At 40.1% G+C, this 19,766-nt stretch overlaps 1 protein-coding gene across 9 annotated transcripts in view; it reads left to right on the top strand.

Annotated features, from left to right (window-relative positions):
- Positions 1-6,365: 6,365 nt before the first annotated feature.
- The window catches only part of CCDC66 (coiled-coil domain containing 66), a 17,074-nt gene continuing 3,673 nt past the window's right edge, over positions 6,366-19,766 (top strand). For 2 of the 9 annotated variants that reach the window (XM_065075797.1, XM_065075795.1), the window contains exons 1-14: positions 6,366-6,518; positions 7,991-8,055; positions 10,408-10,430; positions 11,234-11,654; positions 12,078-12,213; positions 12,329-12,432; positions 13,396-13,520; positions 14,281-14,454; positions 15,272-15,403; positions 16,840-17,093; positions 17,461-17,545; positions 18,363-18,524; positions 19,031-19,178; positions 19,584-19,706. In XM_065075797.1, the coding sequence (XP_064931869.1) occupies positions 6,508-6,518; positions 7,991-8,055; positions 10,408-10,430; positions 11,234-11,654; positions 12,078-12,213; positions 12,329-12,432; positions 13,396-13,520; positions 14,281-14,454; positions 15,272-15,403; positions 16,840-17,093; positions 17,461-17,545; positions 18,363-18,524; positions 19,031-19,178; positions 19,584-19,706 (1,963 nt within the window). In that variant the 5' untranslated portion in view covers positions 6,366-6,507. Of the gene's footprint in view, positions 6,519-7,990; positions 8,056-10,351; positions 10,431-11,233; positions 11,655-12,077; positions 12,214-12,328; positions 12,433-13,395; positions 13,521-14,280; positions 14,455-15,271; positions 15,404-16,839; positions 17,094-17,460; positions 17,546-18,362; positions 18,525-19,030; positions 19,179-19,583; positions 19,707-19,766 lie in introns of all 9 variants that reach the window. The other 7 variants (XM_065075796.1, XM_065075794.1, XM_065075799.1 and 4 more) reach the window with 6 other exon arrangements.

Raw genomic sequence — 19,766 nt, 5'->3', positions numbered from 1 at the left:
ACTTGTTGAGCCAGCAGTGTACAAATTAGATGAATTGGCTTCATATGGAAGTCAACCCTCTAATCAATGTGCTTTAGTTCATGCAATTCATATTGAATTCTTAAGTATAACAATAACTGGTGAAGATTATGGTTCTGTACCTGACAGCTCACAACAGCTTTACAGTAATAGAGCTGGGGTTTGAAAAACCTTTTAAAAATAGCTCACTGCTAACCTTTCTAAAGGGTGAAGTAACTGTAAGGAAATCCTTATTTTTAATTTGTTGTTCCTGTTGATCATTTGCACAAGAGCAGATACGTAGCAAGGAGCCATGTGTCCTGGTAGAAATGTCCTCACCCTGTTGGAGGGGAGCAGCGTCACTCAGCCCAGCAGTGCTCCCTTCACACCACGTGTCTTCTGGTGATTTGTCAGAAATCACTGGTGATACAATTTACTTGCCTTTCATTGACCAAACATCCCAAGAGTTGAACAGCCACCCCAAAGACCTACGGTCTCTGTTTTGGCTGCGGAGAATCACAGCTGGACCAACCCAAGAGCGACTGCAGAGCTTCGAACAACATTAAAACCTCCTGGACCCCATTCCGCTTGAGTCCGTTAAGAGTCTCCTTTAGTTACAGAGAACAGAACAGCATCCTTACCAGATAACCTGGTGGTGACTTCTGAGACCCAAAGGGGAGGTCAGTCCTCAAGCAATTTCTTTGCAGAGGGAGTAGAAACATCCTTTTTTTCTTCTATGAAATGCTTAATTCCTTAACCCGTCCCAAATTTCCCTGTGTGGTGAGAAAGCGACACACGGGCTGGTTTTAATGTTCATTTTAACAAGAGGCTGCTTCTCCACTAAGTTTCTTTCAACAGGGGTTGGGAGATCAACACAAGATTCACTTGAGAGTCCCAGCTGCAGGGAAACACTCAGCCTTGCTGCCAAGTCCTGCCTTGTCTTCGGCATTAAAGCAAAAATGACATGTTTAATGACAACGTGTGATCAATCCAGAGCCTGCCAAGGAGCGTCTGCAGCCACCGCGTCGTTCCACGTTGGTGACAGGGACACCGGCCACCACCGTCAACAGGGCAGGAGGACATTTCTCAGTCAGCTTCACCTTTGCCCACAGCCCTCAGCACAGGTTGCTGTGGAAGGTGGATGAAGACATTGATATGCTTATTACACTGCTTTCTATACATTATTTATAAGTGGTTAAAAATTTAGGACTGTTGTAAACATTGGCAAATGGGAATAGCATTAATTTTAAATAGTTTGTAATAGCTATCAAGTGGTTACGGCCTTTATTATAAATAGCTTACGGATTTGCTGAGTTCTCTAACCTCCAAAAACAATGGATCATTCAAAAAACACATTAATGTGAAGTGCAACTGCAAGTTATTAACATGAATATGAAAATACATTTGAACTTCATAAGAAGGCCCAATTAAAAACAGAGAAGACATAACAGCATGTCTCTGTATTTGCAGTACAGGTGATTCAAAGAATAACGAATTAGAAGATAACATTAAAATGAATAATATATTAGGAACCTCTTGCATACGCCAGATTTCAAGCTCGCACTGGTAGGCAGCCAAATTAAATCTACTGAATTGCATCAATTTACACCTTTGCGATGGGTTTGGCCCCAGACAGATGCAAATAACTTCACACGCTGAGTCTCACTGCAATAAAGTGCTGGGGTGGATGAATCAGCCATTTGGGAAGTTTTAAGGCCAGGCAGAGCCTCAGGTGGGAGCTGAAATGAACCTTCCAGGTGGGAAGAGCTACAGGGAGGTGGTATCCAGGGTGAGACAGCTGGGAGGGGGAACCAGTTGTCTAGGTGGTTACAGATGAGAATGTAAGTCCAATAATGGGGTAAAAGGACCAGTTCATCTTTGCTTATACAGCATCATCTTTGTTTCCACAGCATTGTCACCCAACAGAGCAGGGGACCAAGTGAGTTCAAGAACACAAGAGCAACCAGCTGAGAGCACTGGTTTAGCGGGAGAAGCAAGACCCAAGGCTGGCATCATTCAGCATCACTTTGGGGAAGCCAGAGCCAAAAATCCCTGTCACCTGCTGAATATTCAGCCCCCAAACGTGCCCGTGTAACTGCCCTGTCCGCACCACGCACACTCGCGGCTGCCAGGTACACCTGACACTTTACAAACGTATTGAACACACGCACACACCACAAGTAAAAATTACATAAGCTGTCCCCTTTCTAGTCAGAATTGCATTTTTTTTTTCATTTTCTCTAGCCGCGAGATGCATTTTAGAATCATAGAATGTACTGAGTTGGAAGGAACCCACGAGGATCATCAAGTCCAACTCTTGTCCCCGCATATATTTTAATACACACAGTGGTGGGAGCCCACACAGAGATGCGTGTTACACATTCCCACCCACACAAACTAATGAGAAACCATTCAGATGGAAACAATGAGATTGTATCTTATAGCTAACTGGGTAAATGGCATGGGGCGCTGAAACCTGGAATAATAAACCTGGAAGCAAGGTACAAAGAAGGATGAATATCAGGTAAATTAAAGGGTTTGCAGGAGGCTGATTGGAAAAAAAGAGAGCACTCCGACAACTTCCATCAAAAAATCCCCAAAGCCTCTGGCTAGAAGTCCAGCTTCAGTAGAGGAAGATGAAATCAAAGCAGAAAACAAGATTGGTGGTTGTAAAGAGAGGATAAACCTGTTATAAGTCAGATAAAGACACTGAGGTCCCCAAGAGGACACTCTGGGAGCGTTCAGCTACTGCAAGGAGGAAATAACTGCTTTGGAGGAGGTCAGTGCAGAGCCCTCAAAAAACAATTCGACAACATAAACACATTAAACTGTGAAGCGCCATCAGCCCGGATTCATTTGCATAGGAGGAAAGACACGTGTGGGAGCAGGAGATGAAACACGAGGTCACCGGAGCGAGCAGCACCCGTCACGGTGCTGCCCCCGCGCCCCTCCTGCCTGGGTTTGCCTGGTGGGGCCCCACAGTCCTCCCGCAGCAGCATTTCATATCAGCTGCATGCAAACCCCAAGAAAAGCGGATTTTCCTTGTGCATTCCATGAACCCTGCAAAAGCAAGCAGTGGAGCACACCGTAACCTCCAGCACTGGTCAATAAAAAGCACTTTCAGTCTTCAGCCCTCTCTCTCCATGTGTAAAAGAAGCATAGAAATTAAAAAAATAATCCCTAAATTTGAAAGCAGATGTGCAACTTCGACTTCATTCAGTCAGGCACACACGTCTGTCATAACATCATGTGGTTTTGGTCCATCTGCATTTGTCATGTCAAGAGAAAAATCACCTTTTTCAATAGATTTGAGTACATTTTTCCCAGCGTATAAACTTGACTGCAAGCTCCTGTCCTCGCACATCCGCCTTACACAAGTGTTTTGACTCCACCAAGGAGCGACTCCAGCCAACTCTTCCAGGACATGAGCTTCTCCATTGATCTCACCGCATTATAAATAATTTCCATAGAAACGGGAAATATTTCCTAAACCAACAGAGGCTTCCTTATTTCCAGCAATTATCTTAAGGTCTGATTTGCATTTTAAATGTCACCTGTATAAATTAAAACTGTTTACTGCTCACACTGTCATTATTCTGAGTCATCTGGCAATAGCCAGCTACAGAGGTTTTTTGTTTCCTCCAGAAAGCTCTACTGCAAGTACATGCCCTGAACTGCTCAGTTCAGCTATAAAACATTCCATTTTCCCTGGTCCCTTGCTCACTCTGGCAATACAACTATTTCAGGATATCACCTGGGATGTATTTTTAAGCTCTTGCCGCAGATTAAGCGGCTGATCTTCACTCCTCAAAGGACACCCCGGTAACAACAACAGTATTTTCAGGCACTGATTTGCATTCTCTTAACCTTATTTTTTAAAAAGCTTTAAGTAATTAGTTAGGCTACAATTATTCTCTTTGTCTTACACTAAGTTTCAATGAAAAAAAGTCTTCTCCTCATTTGAAAAGTCTGAAAAGCACTTAAAGTAAGTCAGGTTGTGCCCCTAACAGACAATTCTCAAACACGTTCCCTCTGATTCTTATAGTATTGTAGCTACTTGCATCTTTTTTATTTTTTCAATTATCATTCTGTTTTTTCCACCCTTCAGACAAATTCTGACAGTTTTACCTGTCTGCACCCAGGACTGAAAACTGCACACGAGTTGCTAAAATCACAGTGGAAGATCGGGAGGAGAAAGACACTTAAGACACTTTTCTTAAATATTCACAAACAACACCTTTCGCTTTATTAAAAAAATTAAAAAGGCAGAAACATTGAAGATCTTGGAGACCTTCCCAGGAGGCCTGAGAGCCACCTCAGCACCCACAGCTGAGGACAAAAGCTTCCCGCTCTATTTCTAAAATACAACAGCAAAGCTCTTTCATCTTCCTCCTCAGCCGCGGGGTAAGTGGGTGTCAGAGCCCCACGAGGTTACCGGGCTGATGTCCTTCAGCATCGCTCTTCAGGAAAATTATTATTCTAAGGAAGTTTATGAAATGATTATTTTGTCCAACTTCCCAGTTCAGCTTAGAGATCAATCTGGGTGAACTAATTTCATCTCCCTAATGATTAAATGCTTCATATTAATATAACCCTGAGAAGGCAAGTTCAAGAAGCCTGTTTTTTCATTCCATGGAATAATTAGATCTTGAGAATAATTTTGTACCTCCTTAGCTTTCTCCAAATTCATTATTTCTTAAAAAAGCTTCCCTGTATCTTCTGTTGCCATCTGTCCGAATAGGCAAAACAACGTTTTAACTCTGCCTGGCAAAAAGACGTGCGGGTTTACAGACTAAAGAGACCAGGAAAGCAACGAAGAGCCAGCTCAGAGAGCTGAAGTGATTTACACTACTATTTACACTACTATTGCTCAGCAGGGCCAGGACACAGAAATAATCCCTATTCTTTAAAGGCAAGTCGAAAATGTCAAAGGCCACTGGATAATTCTCCCTTCCAGCTTTGATAAATAAATAAAGGATAAATAAGGTCCTTCTCATAATATCTAGACATTGCAGAGGGACTCCTTGCGAAACTGAGGGTCAGTTAAAGGACATGAGGTAGTTTTAGAATTCTGCCGCTTAATGTGGGAATGACACACAATGTTTCAGGAGGAAATTTCCAACATCGTTTGAAAAAAAAGAAAAAGCAAATACAAAGCCAAATAGGCATTAATGGAAACAATTTTTCTTTGCAGTGTAGGAAGTCCTTTTACATAAGTTACAAACCGCTTATTGGCATTTAATTATATAAAAATCTTGCTCTTAACAAAATATGACCCTCCAGAAATGGCAAATCTTCCAGGCATTTGGTAAAAGTAGCACACAAATTAAAATCATTTCAGCCAACCTCACAGCTGTTGTAGAATTGACGTGTTCTGTGCAAGCCAAGCCACTTCTGCTTCGGTCGCAAAAAGACTCACAGGGCAACATTCTGTTCAATTTAAAGATAATTTAAGCTTACAGAGTAAAGGGACTTGTCGAGCAGAACACTGATGTTTCGTTTAGAAAACAAAATAAAAGAAAAATCCAAAACTTGGCTTCAGGGGAAAAAGAAAAAAGAAGTCCTTATAAGAGGATTTTTCTGTATGACGAGTGAAACTTTTGGAGAGATACTTGAGACTCTATTGCCACCTGCTGTCTCAAACAAAAACCAGGAACACGTCTGGTTTCCTTATTATTGTTTAAAATACTGCAAGTATAATAGAAATCTATTAATTTGGAAAATCCGTTGTGAAGCGGAGGCTGAAATATAAACACTGAAATCGTGGTGAGTGGTTTGGTCAATTTATACAAACACAGCAGTTCTGGCAGAGCAGGTTTGGACACTGAAATTAACCACAGTGTCTGTTTCCTTGTTGGTTTGCTTTTGTAGTCTCAAAAAGGGCAAACTTCTATTACTGGCAGCTGGAGTAAGCGCTACAGAATCCATCCCTATATATATATATGGTACCTTTGACTAGACAAAATTAACTACATCTGTCAGGATTCTATCTATAAATGTGTATTTATTAACCGCATCTAATAGGAACACTATTCAAGACAAGTCTACCTGCAGCACCGCAAAAAGAGACTAATTTAGGCACCAGTTCACCTCATTACTGCTCTGCTGAGCTCCTGACAAACACATAGACAGCGCAGTAGGAATTATTTTTAACTCGACAAGGGAGCAGGTGAGTGAGGAGCGGACACTCCTTCGAAATGAAGGATTTCGGGCAGCATTTGGCTTTATTCATAAGCTTAAGTGCCATCTCGAATAGTAAAAGATCCAAACTGGCTCCGAAGCGTTTTATTGAATGCGACCAAACGCCGAATGTCCCGGGCGCGGGACTCCATTGCCCACAAGGCCCCGCACCACGCAGTGTGCGAGCATCCCATTGGCTGCGCGGAGAGCCTATCGCCTCCCGGCTCCTTGCGCGGGGCCGGCAACCGCTGTACACAGAGCGCGGGATGCGCGGGCGTCTCCTCAGCGCCATGAACCTGGGGTGAGGACGGACGGGACGAGGGCCGCGCCATGAACCTGGGGTGAGGAGGGGTGAGGGGGCTCGCCGGGCTGGCAGCGGGGCCGGTTCTGCCGGCTGGGACGCGGCCCTGCCCGGGGAGCAGCCCGGCCTGCCCCTGCGCGGCGGGTCGGGGCTCTGTGGGGCGGAACGACCTGCGCGGCGAGGCCGGGGTGATAGAACCTGCTCTGTGTAGGCCTCGGGAAGGGCTCTGGAAAGCGGGTTTAGGGGGTGATTATTTGCTGTAATACTACCCAGAGGACTCCCCAACTGAACACACAGAATTCAGAAGCACCAGCTATAATTTAACTTCACAAAAAGACAAACTCCCAAGAACCCTTTCGTCTGAGACTCAAATGGTAACACCTGTAGCACCACAATAAGAGCCTAATGTAGGCACCAGTTCATCTCATTACTCCTCTGCTGAGCTCCTGACAAATGCCTAGAAAGTGCAGTATGAATTCTTTTTTCCTCGACGAGGGAGCAGGTGAATGAGGAGCAAACACTAAAAATTTGTACTAGGTGTGGGTAAAATTGATAGAGAGCTAGCAAGCTTTGAACACTGAATGCATCATCACTTCTTAGTAGACTTTAGGTTGCTTCTCATGACTGCTTAGGTGCTATCTCTTGTTTTATAGCTCATGCAATGTATTAAAATTATGTCATATAATGTCTGACTCATATAATGAGCCCCCTTTCGCAGCCCCGCTGCCTCCCACCAACACAAAGCACGGAGCGAGACGAGCAGGTGCTGGGCTCAGCTCAGCTGCCCTGTGTGATTTGAAGGTCTCAGGTTACAACTTGGGGCACTTCTGTGCTGCTGTCTTAATTAGAAAGTTGCATACAAGCTTTAGGTGTGTTAGATATATATATTTTAATGAAAGGGAGCTTGAAGATAAGCATTATTTTGAACATTAATCATCATATTAGATTTTCTCAAATTAGTGCATGGAAGAAGAAGAAAAGTGTTTGAATACTTAGCACTCATACACCTGAGCACTGCCAACTTCTTATTTTTTTAAAAACCCTTACAATAACGTTTGTTCCACATAGAAACGTGGACTGTTCTGCATGGAAGCACAATTGGAGACTGTTTTCAGAATACAGACCCTCTTTGTGATCAGTGCTGGCATTCAGACTTGTTCAGCATTTTTTGTAGCACGCAGTTTATATTGTTGGCCTGTTTAATCCTTGAGGCAGGCATGTTGCTATGTATGACAATATAGAGTGGCACCTTCAGTTGGAGCATCTACTTTGTAACATGCAAGAAAAATTTTCCAGAATCTATAATAAAAATACACCCTCTTCAAGACCTGTTGATTTCTTTATATTAAGTAACTTCTCACAAACGTGGGAAGCTTGGGATATGAAAGAACATCTGGACCAACAATAAATACACTGTTACAAGATTGTCCTTGTTATTAATGTAAAAATCTTACCATTATCACATGACTTCATATCTCAGATTCCCCCCTCTCTTTCTCTCTCATTTTACAGAGATGGACTGAAGCTTGAAACTGAAATACTGGATGGAAAACCCAGGCTAATTTTAGCTGCTTCTGGTATTTTTAAAAATCATTTTTCTCAAGTAATCTTTAAAGCTTATTGAAGTAAAACTTCAGATCCAAGCAACATGAAACACAGTGTTATGGAAATATTATTCAGATTAGGAAGAATATTTGTTCATTGTCATTTTCAAGTCCTCTTACTCACCAGCCTGATACTGGAGAGTAGGTTGATACTGAACTTCTGAGTAGTCCGTTCACTGGCGACAAGCTGGCAAATAGTCTTGACTCTTCACAGCTTTTCTCTGCATTCATAAAAAAAATTAAGTACTATTAGATATTAACTGGCAGAACTTGATAATTTCTATAACTTTATAGCACCTTACCAAGGAGAAAGAGGCCTAGTTGCTTGCCACTTAAATTACACAGAATTACATAGTTACAGTCACATTTCTGACTTTAAAGCAGCTTCAGTATTTGGCAGTCAATCTTTATAAATTTCAATAAGCAGTGTATTTAGGCCAGATCTCATTACTACCACCTGAGATAGACTTTTCCAGTATATGTTCATAAATAAACATTAAATTCTGGTTTTGTGATTTGTCAAGTTTCTTTACAAGAAGTCCACTTTCCCTATCTGTTCTATATAGCAATCAGGATACATTCTCTGTTTAATGCCCTCTAAATTATATTTCACATTCTGCATTTACCAGAGAGCTGTCTAATGAGGCGTCTTGGGGTATTTTGAGTCAGTAGGGAAGACCAGTCTACTGGAAACAAAACCGTGCAACACCTTGGAAACAGCAACACTATGATTTTCAGTTTTTTCCAACAATAGCATCATTGGCTGGATAGGGCCAGGGTACATTCCAGGGTGCTCCAAAATAAAGCATTATCTTTGACTTTGACCCAGCCTTGAACAAGCAGTCTTCTCCAGAAATTAACACGCTTACACAACTGACATAAACAGCACTTCCTTGACTTGAATTGTGTCAAAAATTGCATCAAATTGTATTACTGCTGAATTTCAGTTTTCTGCACTGTCAAATACTACTAACAGTCTTAAGGGCTAAAGTAGGATTATTCTGTAGTAGCTTAAGCTGCTATAATACTCGGGATAATTGTTTTTCTTTTACACAAAAATAAAACAAAACCAAACAAAAATTACAAAGAAACCCCTACCAACAACAACGAAAGGAGACCAACCAAACAACAGCTCCATAAGCAGCACTCCAGCAATCCATGTTGTACATCTCCCCGCTGTGAAGGCAAAGACCCTATTTTTCTTTCTCCTTTCCACAGATAAGTTGTGTTTGCACAGCACGTAGAAGCCCACCTTATTTAATTTCTCAATAGCCAGAAAGAAGCCAAAATAGTGACTTCTGCCTTCTCAGGTGAGGGCTGAGTGCTTGAGAATGCTGGTGGTAAACATGGCCACAGAACACCTTTACCGCCGCAACGTTATCGGTGCAGGATTTAGTGCTTGGCTCTGCAGGACAACTCAGCATGCTCCCAAGTTTTAAAATGTTCATCTAGGTTGGAAACTGTTAACAGTGGGGTTTTGTAGGCTTCAAGAACAGTGTTCTCTAGTATCTTTAATTGGTAATGGAAGAAAAATATATAGGTGGTACCAGTGCAAAATGTGCCACAACCACTGCTAGAGCCGTAACTGCGTAGTGCAGCTGAAGCAGCTTTGTTTCCAGCAGATGTGTTCCACTAAAATATCATCCCAGCTATTTTTCTCCCCTTTGCCATTAGCCATACGTGCAAGATTTCTTGTGTTTAGTACCACATCCCATCTATTAATATTATAATATTCTTTATTATTGTTTTTAGTATTTAATATTATTTTTGAGACCACTGCACCTCTATGCATCCTCTAGGATTTGTGTTGAAAGACAAGACAGTTTCAGGGCAACAATAATAGATAGTGTGATTCCACAAGTATTGTTTCTTTAGGCTGTCAATGGTGGAGACAGACATCATCATGTAGTCAGATGGGGTTGAATACAGGGACTATCCCAAAAGAATGTGAGACAGAAAGCAAACTGAAAAATCACAATAAACAAACAAAAATAAGCTATTACCACAGGGCTCTCTGAGAAACAGAATGAAAAACAGGGCAAGATCAGACTGGCACAATTATTTTGTTAGATCTGTATAAAACTGGAAATAGTTACTGAAATAGGTCCAGTCTTTTTTCCAACATACTTTTTAAACGTGTATACCGAAATTACAAAAAAGTAAACTGATCTAGTTGGGGCAGATATTCTGAGGAATCTACTTTCCCCCAGCCTTAAAAAAAAATCAGATTAATATGACAGTTTACTAACTTCTCAAGATTGTCTTTCAGGAGAAAGTTGTGATTAAATACTTCTCTCTCATGTGTTTGTATTTGTTTCCCAAAAGATAAATCGAAACCTGCAACGAAGGTAAGTGCAAAAATGACTTTTCTTTGAGCACACAAATTAACTAGTTAATTTGTTAACACAGAAATTTGAGAACACATTTGAACTCTCTAAATACTTGTAATCAATGATATTTATGACAGATAAATACATATTTCTCAGGGTTGTAACAGCTGTTAAAAAGGATGAATTCAGAATTCGGTGACTACTTTCACCTTTGCAAAATGCTTTAATTTACTTTTCCAAGAAGTTACAGCAGCACAGGAAATCACATAAATCAGAACTTTCAGAGACCTTAAAGGGATTCTGGTAAAATAGGGACCTGAAGCATGTTTAAGTTCCACTTTAGTCATATAGGTTGTCTGTCCCAAGTAAACTAGAATGTGATGAGTTGGGGCAGGAAAGAAAGCAGAAAAAAAGCCTCGAAACATAGGAAATAATTACAAGTGTACACCAAGGACTTTGAAAATGATAAAACTTGGGAAAAAATCCAGATTGAAATAATATTGGTTGTATGTTGAAAACATACCTGTTTGAAGCCAGGATTCAGAAACACCAAAGAAAGGCAGTTAATGTTTATTAATTCTTTTAAATGTTGTGCTATATAAACTTGTTTTTCATATTGTCATTTTAAAATATTCAAATTTGCATGCTGTATTCTCTTCCAAAGTATTCCCAGTACTCATTAAGATATTTCATTAGTTGCTACTGATGTAACAGAGAAGAAAAATGACACTTCTTTGTTGCTTCAATCTTGTTTTCATTTGTCACCCATGCAATTTTTATTTCCTTAGCTAATATGTGGTGAAATCCTGTTGCTTTAACAGATGGGTAATAAAGCCAGAGCACCTAAGCAGGCCCCGAGACTAAGGAATACTGGGCATGTTCTGCATTCCACACAAAATGCTGGTAACAAGCAGGAAAACTTAACGAAACCAAGGAGTGAGTCAAGCTTATCAACAACAAAAGGTGAAAAACTGCAAGTTACTAAACACTCCCCGCGTGAAACCACAACTAGAGATCACTCTTTGATTTTCCAAAGAGGCAGCACAAACAGGTGTCCTGATTCAGAGAATCCTGATGTTGTTACAAAAAGTAAACAGAAACCTCAAACCCCGCGTGTGTCAGCTGAAGACCTCAGAAGTGTGGCATGTTTAACACAAGAACAGCTTCAGCAGATATTGATGACAATAAAAGAAGGAACAAGAAGCATTTGTGAGACTCATAATGAAAAGCAAGAGGAAATGGGTAAGATACTGATAGTTGCGTTAATTTCATGGAAACTGAGCAGACTGTGAAAGCTCAACTTTGAGTTCATAATTAAAGTTTATTTGCAGGCTGCAGAGATGTTACTCTTATGTTTAATGGTCTCAGACAAAATACTGTTTGCCATTATGGATCAGCTCTTTGCCACCAAGAATAAGACACACTGCAACTGAGTCCCAAACTCTGAGCTCTTAGCCAAGGATAAGTGTTATTTTAAGTCTGACATTCTAAAAATGCCCTGTGAAGTTTTAACTTACGTGCCTTAACTATACAAGCAGGGCTGAAAACAGTTTCGTTAAGCAGTGGGGAATTCGCAACTTTCTGCTGTTTTCAAAGTATTTACTCAATGCTGAAGAAAGTTTCATGGTCATATATATATTTATATATTTTTGTATTCTACCACAGCTACTAATGAGGCATCAGAGATAAACAGTATAACATTGCTTCACAAACCTTGTGAAGCTTCACCTGTTCCAGATGAAACTAACTCCGATTCAAGCAGGAAACAAGAAGGACATCCACAGCCAGGACAGAAAGTTACGTATGTAGATCTGTGTTATTATCTACAAAAATTGTATCTCCAATAAGGATTTGTGATCTTTAAAATGGACAGATTAGGGTTTTAGGTCAAATTATTTTTTTCTTCTTTTCTCTAGAAAGGATTCCTGGAAACCTGCTGACATGTTTAGTACCTTGGGTGAAAGAGAAGGGGAGAAAGCCTTACTAGAGTTTAGAAAGACCCAGTGGAAGAAGGAATTAGGTACTTACGATATACAGAATATATTTTTCATAAATTTATTACATTCAGTGCCAAGAAATTTTGTATTCCTTACTCTCTTTTAAATTTACTCGGTGCAGTTGCTACAAATTGAAAAGTACAGTTTTACCAGTTTCCCAGACAGATTAAAATTCTTCAATTTCAAAATTTTATGCAAAGATTATCTATAAATTCTTGCAAAAATGCTTCTTAACCAAATAAGTATTATCCAAGAACTATATTCAGTTATGCTTCATATTGTAGGAGTTATTTGCCACTGATGTCATCACATTCTGACAGTAGTTGATAGCCATTGTCATTAAAAAAATAAACTTGTTTTGTTTTAATGGGCAAAGTGTGACCCTGATCTACAAGCATGACTGAATGTATCAAATTGCAATTCAAAATGAAAATAGTTTGCAGCCCTGTCCCATCACCAACCAAGGGGCATCTCTGTCATAAAATCAAAGCGCAGTAGTAAATTCTCTCTGGCAAATGAAGCTTTTTAGGATTCACATGCAGGAGTGTTTTGTTTTCCACTCAGGCGCAGGCTGCCTGGTTTCAGGGTTTGATTCTGCATTGTCAGTGGCTCCCATGTATAGCTCTGTTGGATTTAATAATATTACAGTAGTCCAAGCCTGGTATAATAAAATGGAGAGAATTTAAATACTTAGTTATTTCTCTTAGCTTTCCCTCTTCCCCTGGGACATTGAGCCTTCAGTGTTCGTAGTCTTCTCAGACATTCCCCAATTACTTTTACATCTCTGGGCAGAGAGTCGGCTGCCATCCTCTTAGCAGTGTCATGTTTAGGCTGATTGGTCAGTCAATGGTTACTTACTCTTGCAGTCCACTTCACAAGCAAAATTACAGGGGAGATGTGCATTGCTGCCTTTTTTAAAAAAATAACCTGCTCCATGTGTGTATTAGGAACTCTGACTAGAGGTGGGGTTTTCTTTTTTTTTAAAGATGAACAGGTAGCACTGAAAAAGAAACTGAAGGAAACTTTGGAGGGAGAGGTGGGATGTTTCTGGGCAAAACCCCACAATAACAAAGCCCATAAAGAGAAGGTGGAAACGCTTGATCCAGATAAGGTAAGGCTATCCATTAAAACTAATGAGCACACAGCTTCCACAGCCCTGGTCCAGAGCTGTTCTAATTCATACAAGATTTTATTGTATGAATCCAGTCTTAGGGGTCACTTTAAGCACTTTCGTGGCATGAATTGCTGAAACTCCCTGTTTCACACCTACTGCTGCACTTTTTATCTTCACAAATTAAGATCTCTGTAGCATGAACAATCCATTCCTGTCTTGCCACATTGGTTCCTAGCTAAAAGGTATAAACCTTGTCCAGTTCTGTTTTGAGGAACAGTCTCAAATGTAATGCCTGGTTATACAATTATTTACATTGTTCATGAGCTCCCACATGTATTTGCTAACATAATAAGCATAGCAATTTGACTTTTACTCTAAACTGCCTTTTAAAAAGTCAGCTGTCGCTCTGATAATACAGCATCAGATAAAGAGATGAGATGAGACTGCTTCATGAGTGAAATTGATGACTGCTAAACAGAAGTTAGGGTTGTACATGCTATGAGTTATTCCAGCAAATTGCCTTTTTTGTGGCATATTCAACATTCCTAGAATAGTTACCAGGCTGCCCCATAAGAATTTATTTTCATCTACATAATTAAGAAATACTGGATATGAGATGCTTGGTTACAAGTTTTGACTGAAGTTTTAATGAATAGCAGTTTCTAGAAGTTTATCAGGTGTTGAAGGCTATTTAGTACAGAACAGGTGAACTAAATAAATCAAATCTTAAACAACTGACTTGTCACTTTACTTGCAGACGTTGTTTCCAGCTGAGTCAGTAACTCCCCCTGGGGAAGACTCTGTCTGTACAGCTGCTTTCACCACAGAGGCTCCTCAGGGCCCACTGAGTGTTTCCTGTGCTCCAGCTGGGCAGTCTGCAGATTTCAGTTCGGACTTTCCAGCTGCCAACCTCACAGCATTTGTTTTAGGGGTAAGATCTGAAATTGCGTGCGGCATTTTTTTCCTGATTTTTGACAACAGATGTATTCTCTTCAGTAGTTCTTTAAAGTCAGGAGGATTCAGTATAGACCTTTTCACTCTATGTAGAGAACTGTGTCTGAATGTTTGTCAAAATAGCGATGTGAGCATTTTCAAGACTTATGTGAGGAACAGTACTAGAGGTGTGAGCTGAAGTGTTATTTAGCTTTTGAGTATGCATTAAATGAATAGAGAACAGGAACCTATCAAATATAAGACTTTAAAAAAATGTGTTGATGGTAGAAGGTTCAAGAAGTAGTTTCTGAGTTACTGTTAGTAGGCACTAATTGAAGAGTGGCTTTCATCAGGTGGTGTTTAAAGTTCTCAGTGCCACTAGAGTTCATTAAAAAATACAGATATCCATTAAAAAACAGGAAGAGCAGATACTATGTAGAATATACTTGAGACAAATCACTACTAATTAGATCATGATGTTGAATCTACTGGAAACACAGACTGAGCAGTGAACCATAGCAAGAGGGTGGCAATTTTTATTCATTACATAAGTCATGTTTTTTGAAGTGAGAAGCTGATGGCTCAAGTTAGAATAGTATTCAAAGATGGGCTTATTTAGCATCTTTCTAACAACTGAAGCATTTTTATGGAGCAGTCAAACACTTGCTACAGTTACAAACTTCCATGCATTGGAAGAATTGGCCACTTATACCAAGCACCTGAAGCCAGAGTTTTCTGCCAAGTCTCTATTATGTGGCAAGACGAGGTACTGAATCTTTTGTCCAAGGAAGAGACTACCACTTCTTTTATTTCAGGAAGCTGTGCCACAGGAACGACCTTTTAGTGCTTTGAAGCACGAGCAACAGAAAAAGTGGCTTGAAGAGCTGGACAAACAGAAGGAAGAAGCTAAGCTACGAAAAATAGAAGAAAAACTTAGTTTATCAAAGGTACCTGTGGTTCAGAGGGACTCTTTGGAATGAGTTGTTCTTTCCATTTTTGTTCTAAGAAATAAAAGATGAAATTGTAGACCTAATGGAGTAGGGACAAAGGTGTAACTACTTGTAGCACATCCAGATTTTCACTGTAAGCCCATAGGACAATCTGATTGAACATTCAGACAGCAGCTGTTCCAGAATTTTGGTAGCAGAGAACAGACCGTATCTGCTGGGATGTGTTGGACTGCTTGCTGCAGAGAGGAAAACACCGATACTACTATATTCGTTTATTTCCCACCATTGTGTGAAAGCTCTGGGGTTTGTAAGGTGTTGTGGAGACACTGGCCAGACACTTTGTAAAAAGACATGTTCTATAGATAACTGCTATATAGGAGATAAGGCAAGTATAGGCAACTACAGTGTATCACAGTGGTGATCACATCCCGCTCAAGAAATAAAACGCACACACGTACAATCTTACGAAAGGCTTTTAAACACTTGCACTCAAAAAAGTATTGAAGAAATTAGCATTACCTTTTTTACCCTTTGTTTTTTCCCGGCTGTTGAACGTCGGTCTCTTACAATTGCTTTGCAGGTGGGATACCTGGAGAGACTTTTAATACTGTCGCAATTGGCCAACTTGGTCAATGTATCTTTTACCCCTGGAGGTTCTTCCTATAGAAGCTGACTTCTTTCCCTTACATGTTACTATTTCTACTATATTAGTAGTTTTAAGGTTAGTGGAACAGTCTGTATTCTTATACAGCCTGATACTGTCACACTCTTTCAAAGACCGTCTTTTGAAGCAAAGGAACGTGCAGGGAGATTGCACTACTGCTAGAATCCAGATTTCTAAGTTACTGTACTCAGCTTTAACCCCAGGATTGCATAAGAACCGTGGGGTGTTCTGTATTATTAATTAACAAGAATTGTGGTTAACAAAACATATGAATGTTCACTGTCTGTGGCCTTCTAGATTAAAAGGCTACAGTTTTTACTCTCCACTGAAGAATTTACAGCAATTACATAGTTCTTGACAGAAATCCTTCATTTTAATTCCACAGTTTGTAATAGTAGAACAGAGCTTTCCTACCCACCCCCCAAAACCAAAAATCCTTTGTTGCTAGGGTTAGTCACATACCTGCAGACAACAGAAACCTCTTCATTTCTTGAGTTGTTGGAGGCATCAAGTTTCCTCTGTAAATTGAGCTTTTTAAGTGTGAAGGGAACACAGCTGTGAAGGGTTTGTTCATTGGCTGGCCCTGAAAATATTTCTGTTTTCCCATTCAGGGCTTTAACTACTGTCTGTATTGTAGCCACATTAACAGAACTTTTCAAGTGTTCCTGTTTTACAGAATATGTATTGTCTGTTTTATTAACCATACTTACAGAAACAGTGTAATTGAGCGCGTTTCCTTTTCTGTTGTTGTTGCTTCATATTTATTTAGGCTGAAGAGCATGACAGATGGGCAATGCATTTTGATTCTGTAAAGAACCAGCTTAGTGCTAACGCGCAGCACCCCTTCCCCGGGAGGTACCCAGAGCAGCCTGACAGCCTTTGCCTGTCCCCTGGCCCTAAGGAGCTGACTGCTTTTGTTCACCCTTTTTCACCTGCAGCTTTAGGCAACCTCATGCCCTCAAAGGTGGGAAATGCAGAAAAAGCTGCTAAAACTGGTGCTTTGGAACACAGTCAGAAAGTCAGGTGGGTGAGCTTCCTAAGGATTACGGTCTGGGCCAGCACATCTCTGAGGCTTCCTCAGAAATTTAAAAAAAAAAAGAATAAGATTCTTTAAATCTCATCTTTGGATCTTATTCATTTGGCTTTTGCTTTTTTCCAGAAACACCTGTCGTTTCACTTTTGAAATACACAAGTGCTTCCATTGTTCATTATTAAAAGCTACTGTAAATAACACTACTTTGTTCTTTAGTGAAATGAGTTTCATGATTGTAAATTAATACAATGGGAAAACCTTAATATGAAACTATTACTTGCAATCTAACTGATTCTAAGAAAGGCTTTATGATTATTTTCTTATGATTAAAAACACTTACATGCTTGTCCGTCCTAGTTTCCTGCGTTCAATGACAGCTCTCCTGGACCCTGCCCAGCTTGAAGAGCGAGACAGGCGGCGGCAGAAACAGTTGGAGCATCAGGTAGAATTCTGGTTTACTGGCACTATTTTAATGAGAAGAAAGGATGAAAGGTAGTGTTGTCACGACTAAAGCGTGAGATTTAATACGAGAATCCAGTGAGGTGCTTTAGTGCTTCAGATTACACGTTTCCAGTTGTTTAATGGTATTTCACTCAGTAAGACTCTACCATTTTAATACTTGTACAGACATGATTGCATTTCTGTAACTGAATTATTGCCTCAAAAAACGCACAGTGCACTCTTTAGAGCTCTAGTAGGTTTGTGTGCTTTTTCTTCAGTCTCCGCTGTTGTCAGGAGAACTGATGTTTACAGCTGCGCACCCCATGAATCTTTACATTTTTATCACATCTTTAATCTACTTTATTGTCATTTACGTGACTTGTGTGGCACTCTAACTGCAGGTACCGCTGCATGACGATCTCTCTGGCGCAGTGTAAGGAAATCTTAGTACAAATGTAATGAGCCTGTTCTGGTCAGGCTGTTATTTGCTAGCAATACCAGCTTACAGGACTGAACCACCATTTCTTTACAAGAAAAAACAAAAGCATTTTTGAAACCATAAAAAGCTACTTGTGTTTGTCTCTGGGTATTTCAAACTGCTTTAGTGGGCTGGTGGTTCTCTCGAAAAGAAAGGAAGGCAGCTGCCTTTCTTGTGAGAAATCAAAAGAAACAAAGTGGAAAGAAAATGTCTCGATTATTCTAATGTATTTGTCCAAATCCAATTATTATACACATATGGTGGAAGTATATGAATATATAGATTATGATACCTTGATTGTTGTATCTTTTAATTTTCCTTTGTTTTCTGTTATCCCTAGAAGGCAATAATGGCTCAGGTTGAGGAAAAACGGAAGAAGAAGCAGCTGGAGGAAGAGCAGAGAAGATGGGAAGAACAAGAGGAAGAAGAGCGCCTGGCACGGGAGAAAGCACAATTGCAGCAGCAGTTTGAAGAAGATGTGCTGAGGCAAAAACAAAAGGAGGTGGGGTTTTTGCATTTTCTTTAGTGCAGATGGTCTGTAATGGGTTTTGAGGAAAATGGCTCTTGTTCTTCAGTTTCAAAATGGTGTTGCCTCATCATTTTGAAAACTAAAACTGTCTGAAACTTGGACATTTGAAACCAGAATCAGTTCCTTCATGTAATAAACTTGTAACACGGTACGAGTTTAACAGGTATCTTTTTTTGGACAAGGGCCTTTACAGGAACAGAAATGGATAAGAACTGCAAAAATGGAATTGTAGTTTTAAATAATGCAGAAACATCCATTTTTTGTTAGCACAGCAGAGGTTCTGAATTCTTTGTTATAATCGTGAAGGTTGTGTATTGCATCTACTCCACTAGTTGAGATTTTTTTAGCAAAAAGGCTTTACTCAAAATAAGAATACACATAAACCTTGAGAATTACATGGAGATTAAATAATCCTATTAATTTTAGTCTCAAAATAAATGGTCACATTAATATATATATATATATATTATTTTTTAAAGGAACTCGTGACTCTTAAAACAAATGAGCTTTATCAGGCAATGCAGAAAGCTCAAGAATTAGCGCAGAGATTAAAACAAGAACAGCGCATTCGAGACTTGGTGCAGAAGGGACACGACATTTCCAGACTGCAGAAGAACCTCAGTGGGGGTAGGTGTGCGTCTTTCATGCTCGGTGGGGACGTTGGGTTGGTTTGCCCTTCTGCATCGGGGCAGAATTTGCCCCTTTGCTTCATGAACCACTTTTCATTTCAGCTTATTTAAAGAGCTTTCCAAACAAATACCAGTGTTAACTCATATGGAGAATACTGCACTTTAGTAAGCTTCAAATACTGTATTGCATTAAGGAAGAAATATAAAGAAATTATCAGGAATGTATAGGGAATGTTGAGACTTATCAATTAGACTTGCAGTGAGAAAGATCGAGTATTGGGATCTGAAGCCCAGTTCTCAGTCTCGCTTTGAATTCTAAACCACAGTAGCCTGACAACTTGATATAATGGTTTAAATGGAACATACGTCACTAAATTGAACAATTTTCCTTATTTCTTTTTAGGTGATAAAGAATTTGAAAATGGTAATCCTGACATTTCCCATCAGAGTCATCGTTTTCCTGCTGGCGTTCAGAGCCAGGCGGCCCAGCAGCGTTCTCCTCGGAAGGACACGGCTGTGCAGACAGGTATGCAGCCCGCGGATTCACTTACTCTTGGTGGACATTAAGGAAGACTATTACGATATA

The sequence above is a fragment of the Columba livia genome, chromosome 10 (genome assembly GCF_036013475.1).
Source record: "Columba livia isolate bColLiv1 breed racing homer chromosome 10, bColLiv1.pat.W.v2, whole genome shotgun sequence".
Lineage (NCBI taxonomy): Eukaryota > Metazoa > Chordata > Aves > Columbiformes > Columbidae > Columba > Columba livia.
The sequence above is the reverse complement of the archived record's forward strand: the minus strand, read 5'-3'. Positions and strand labels throughout refer to the sequence as shown.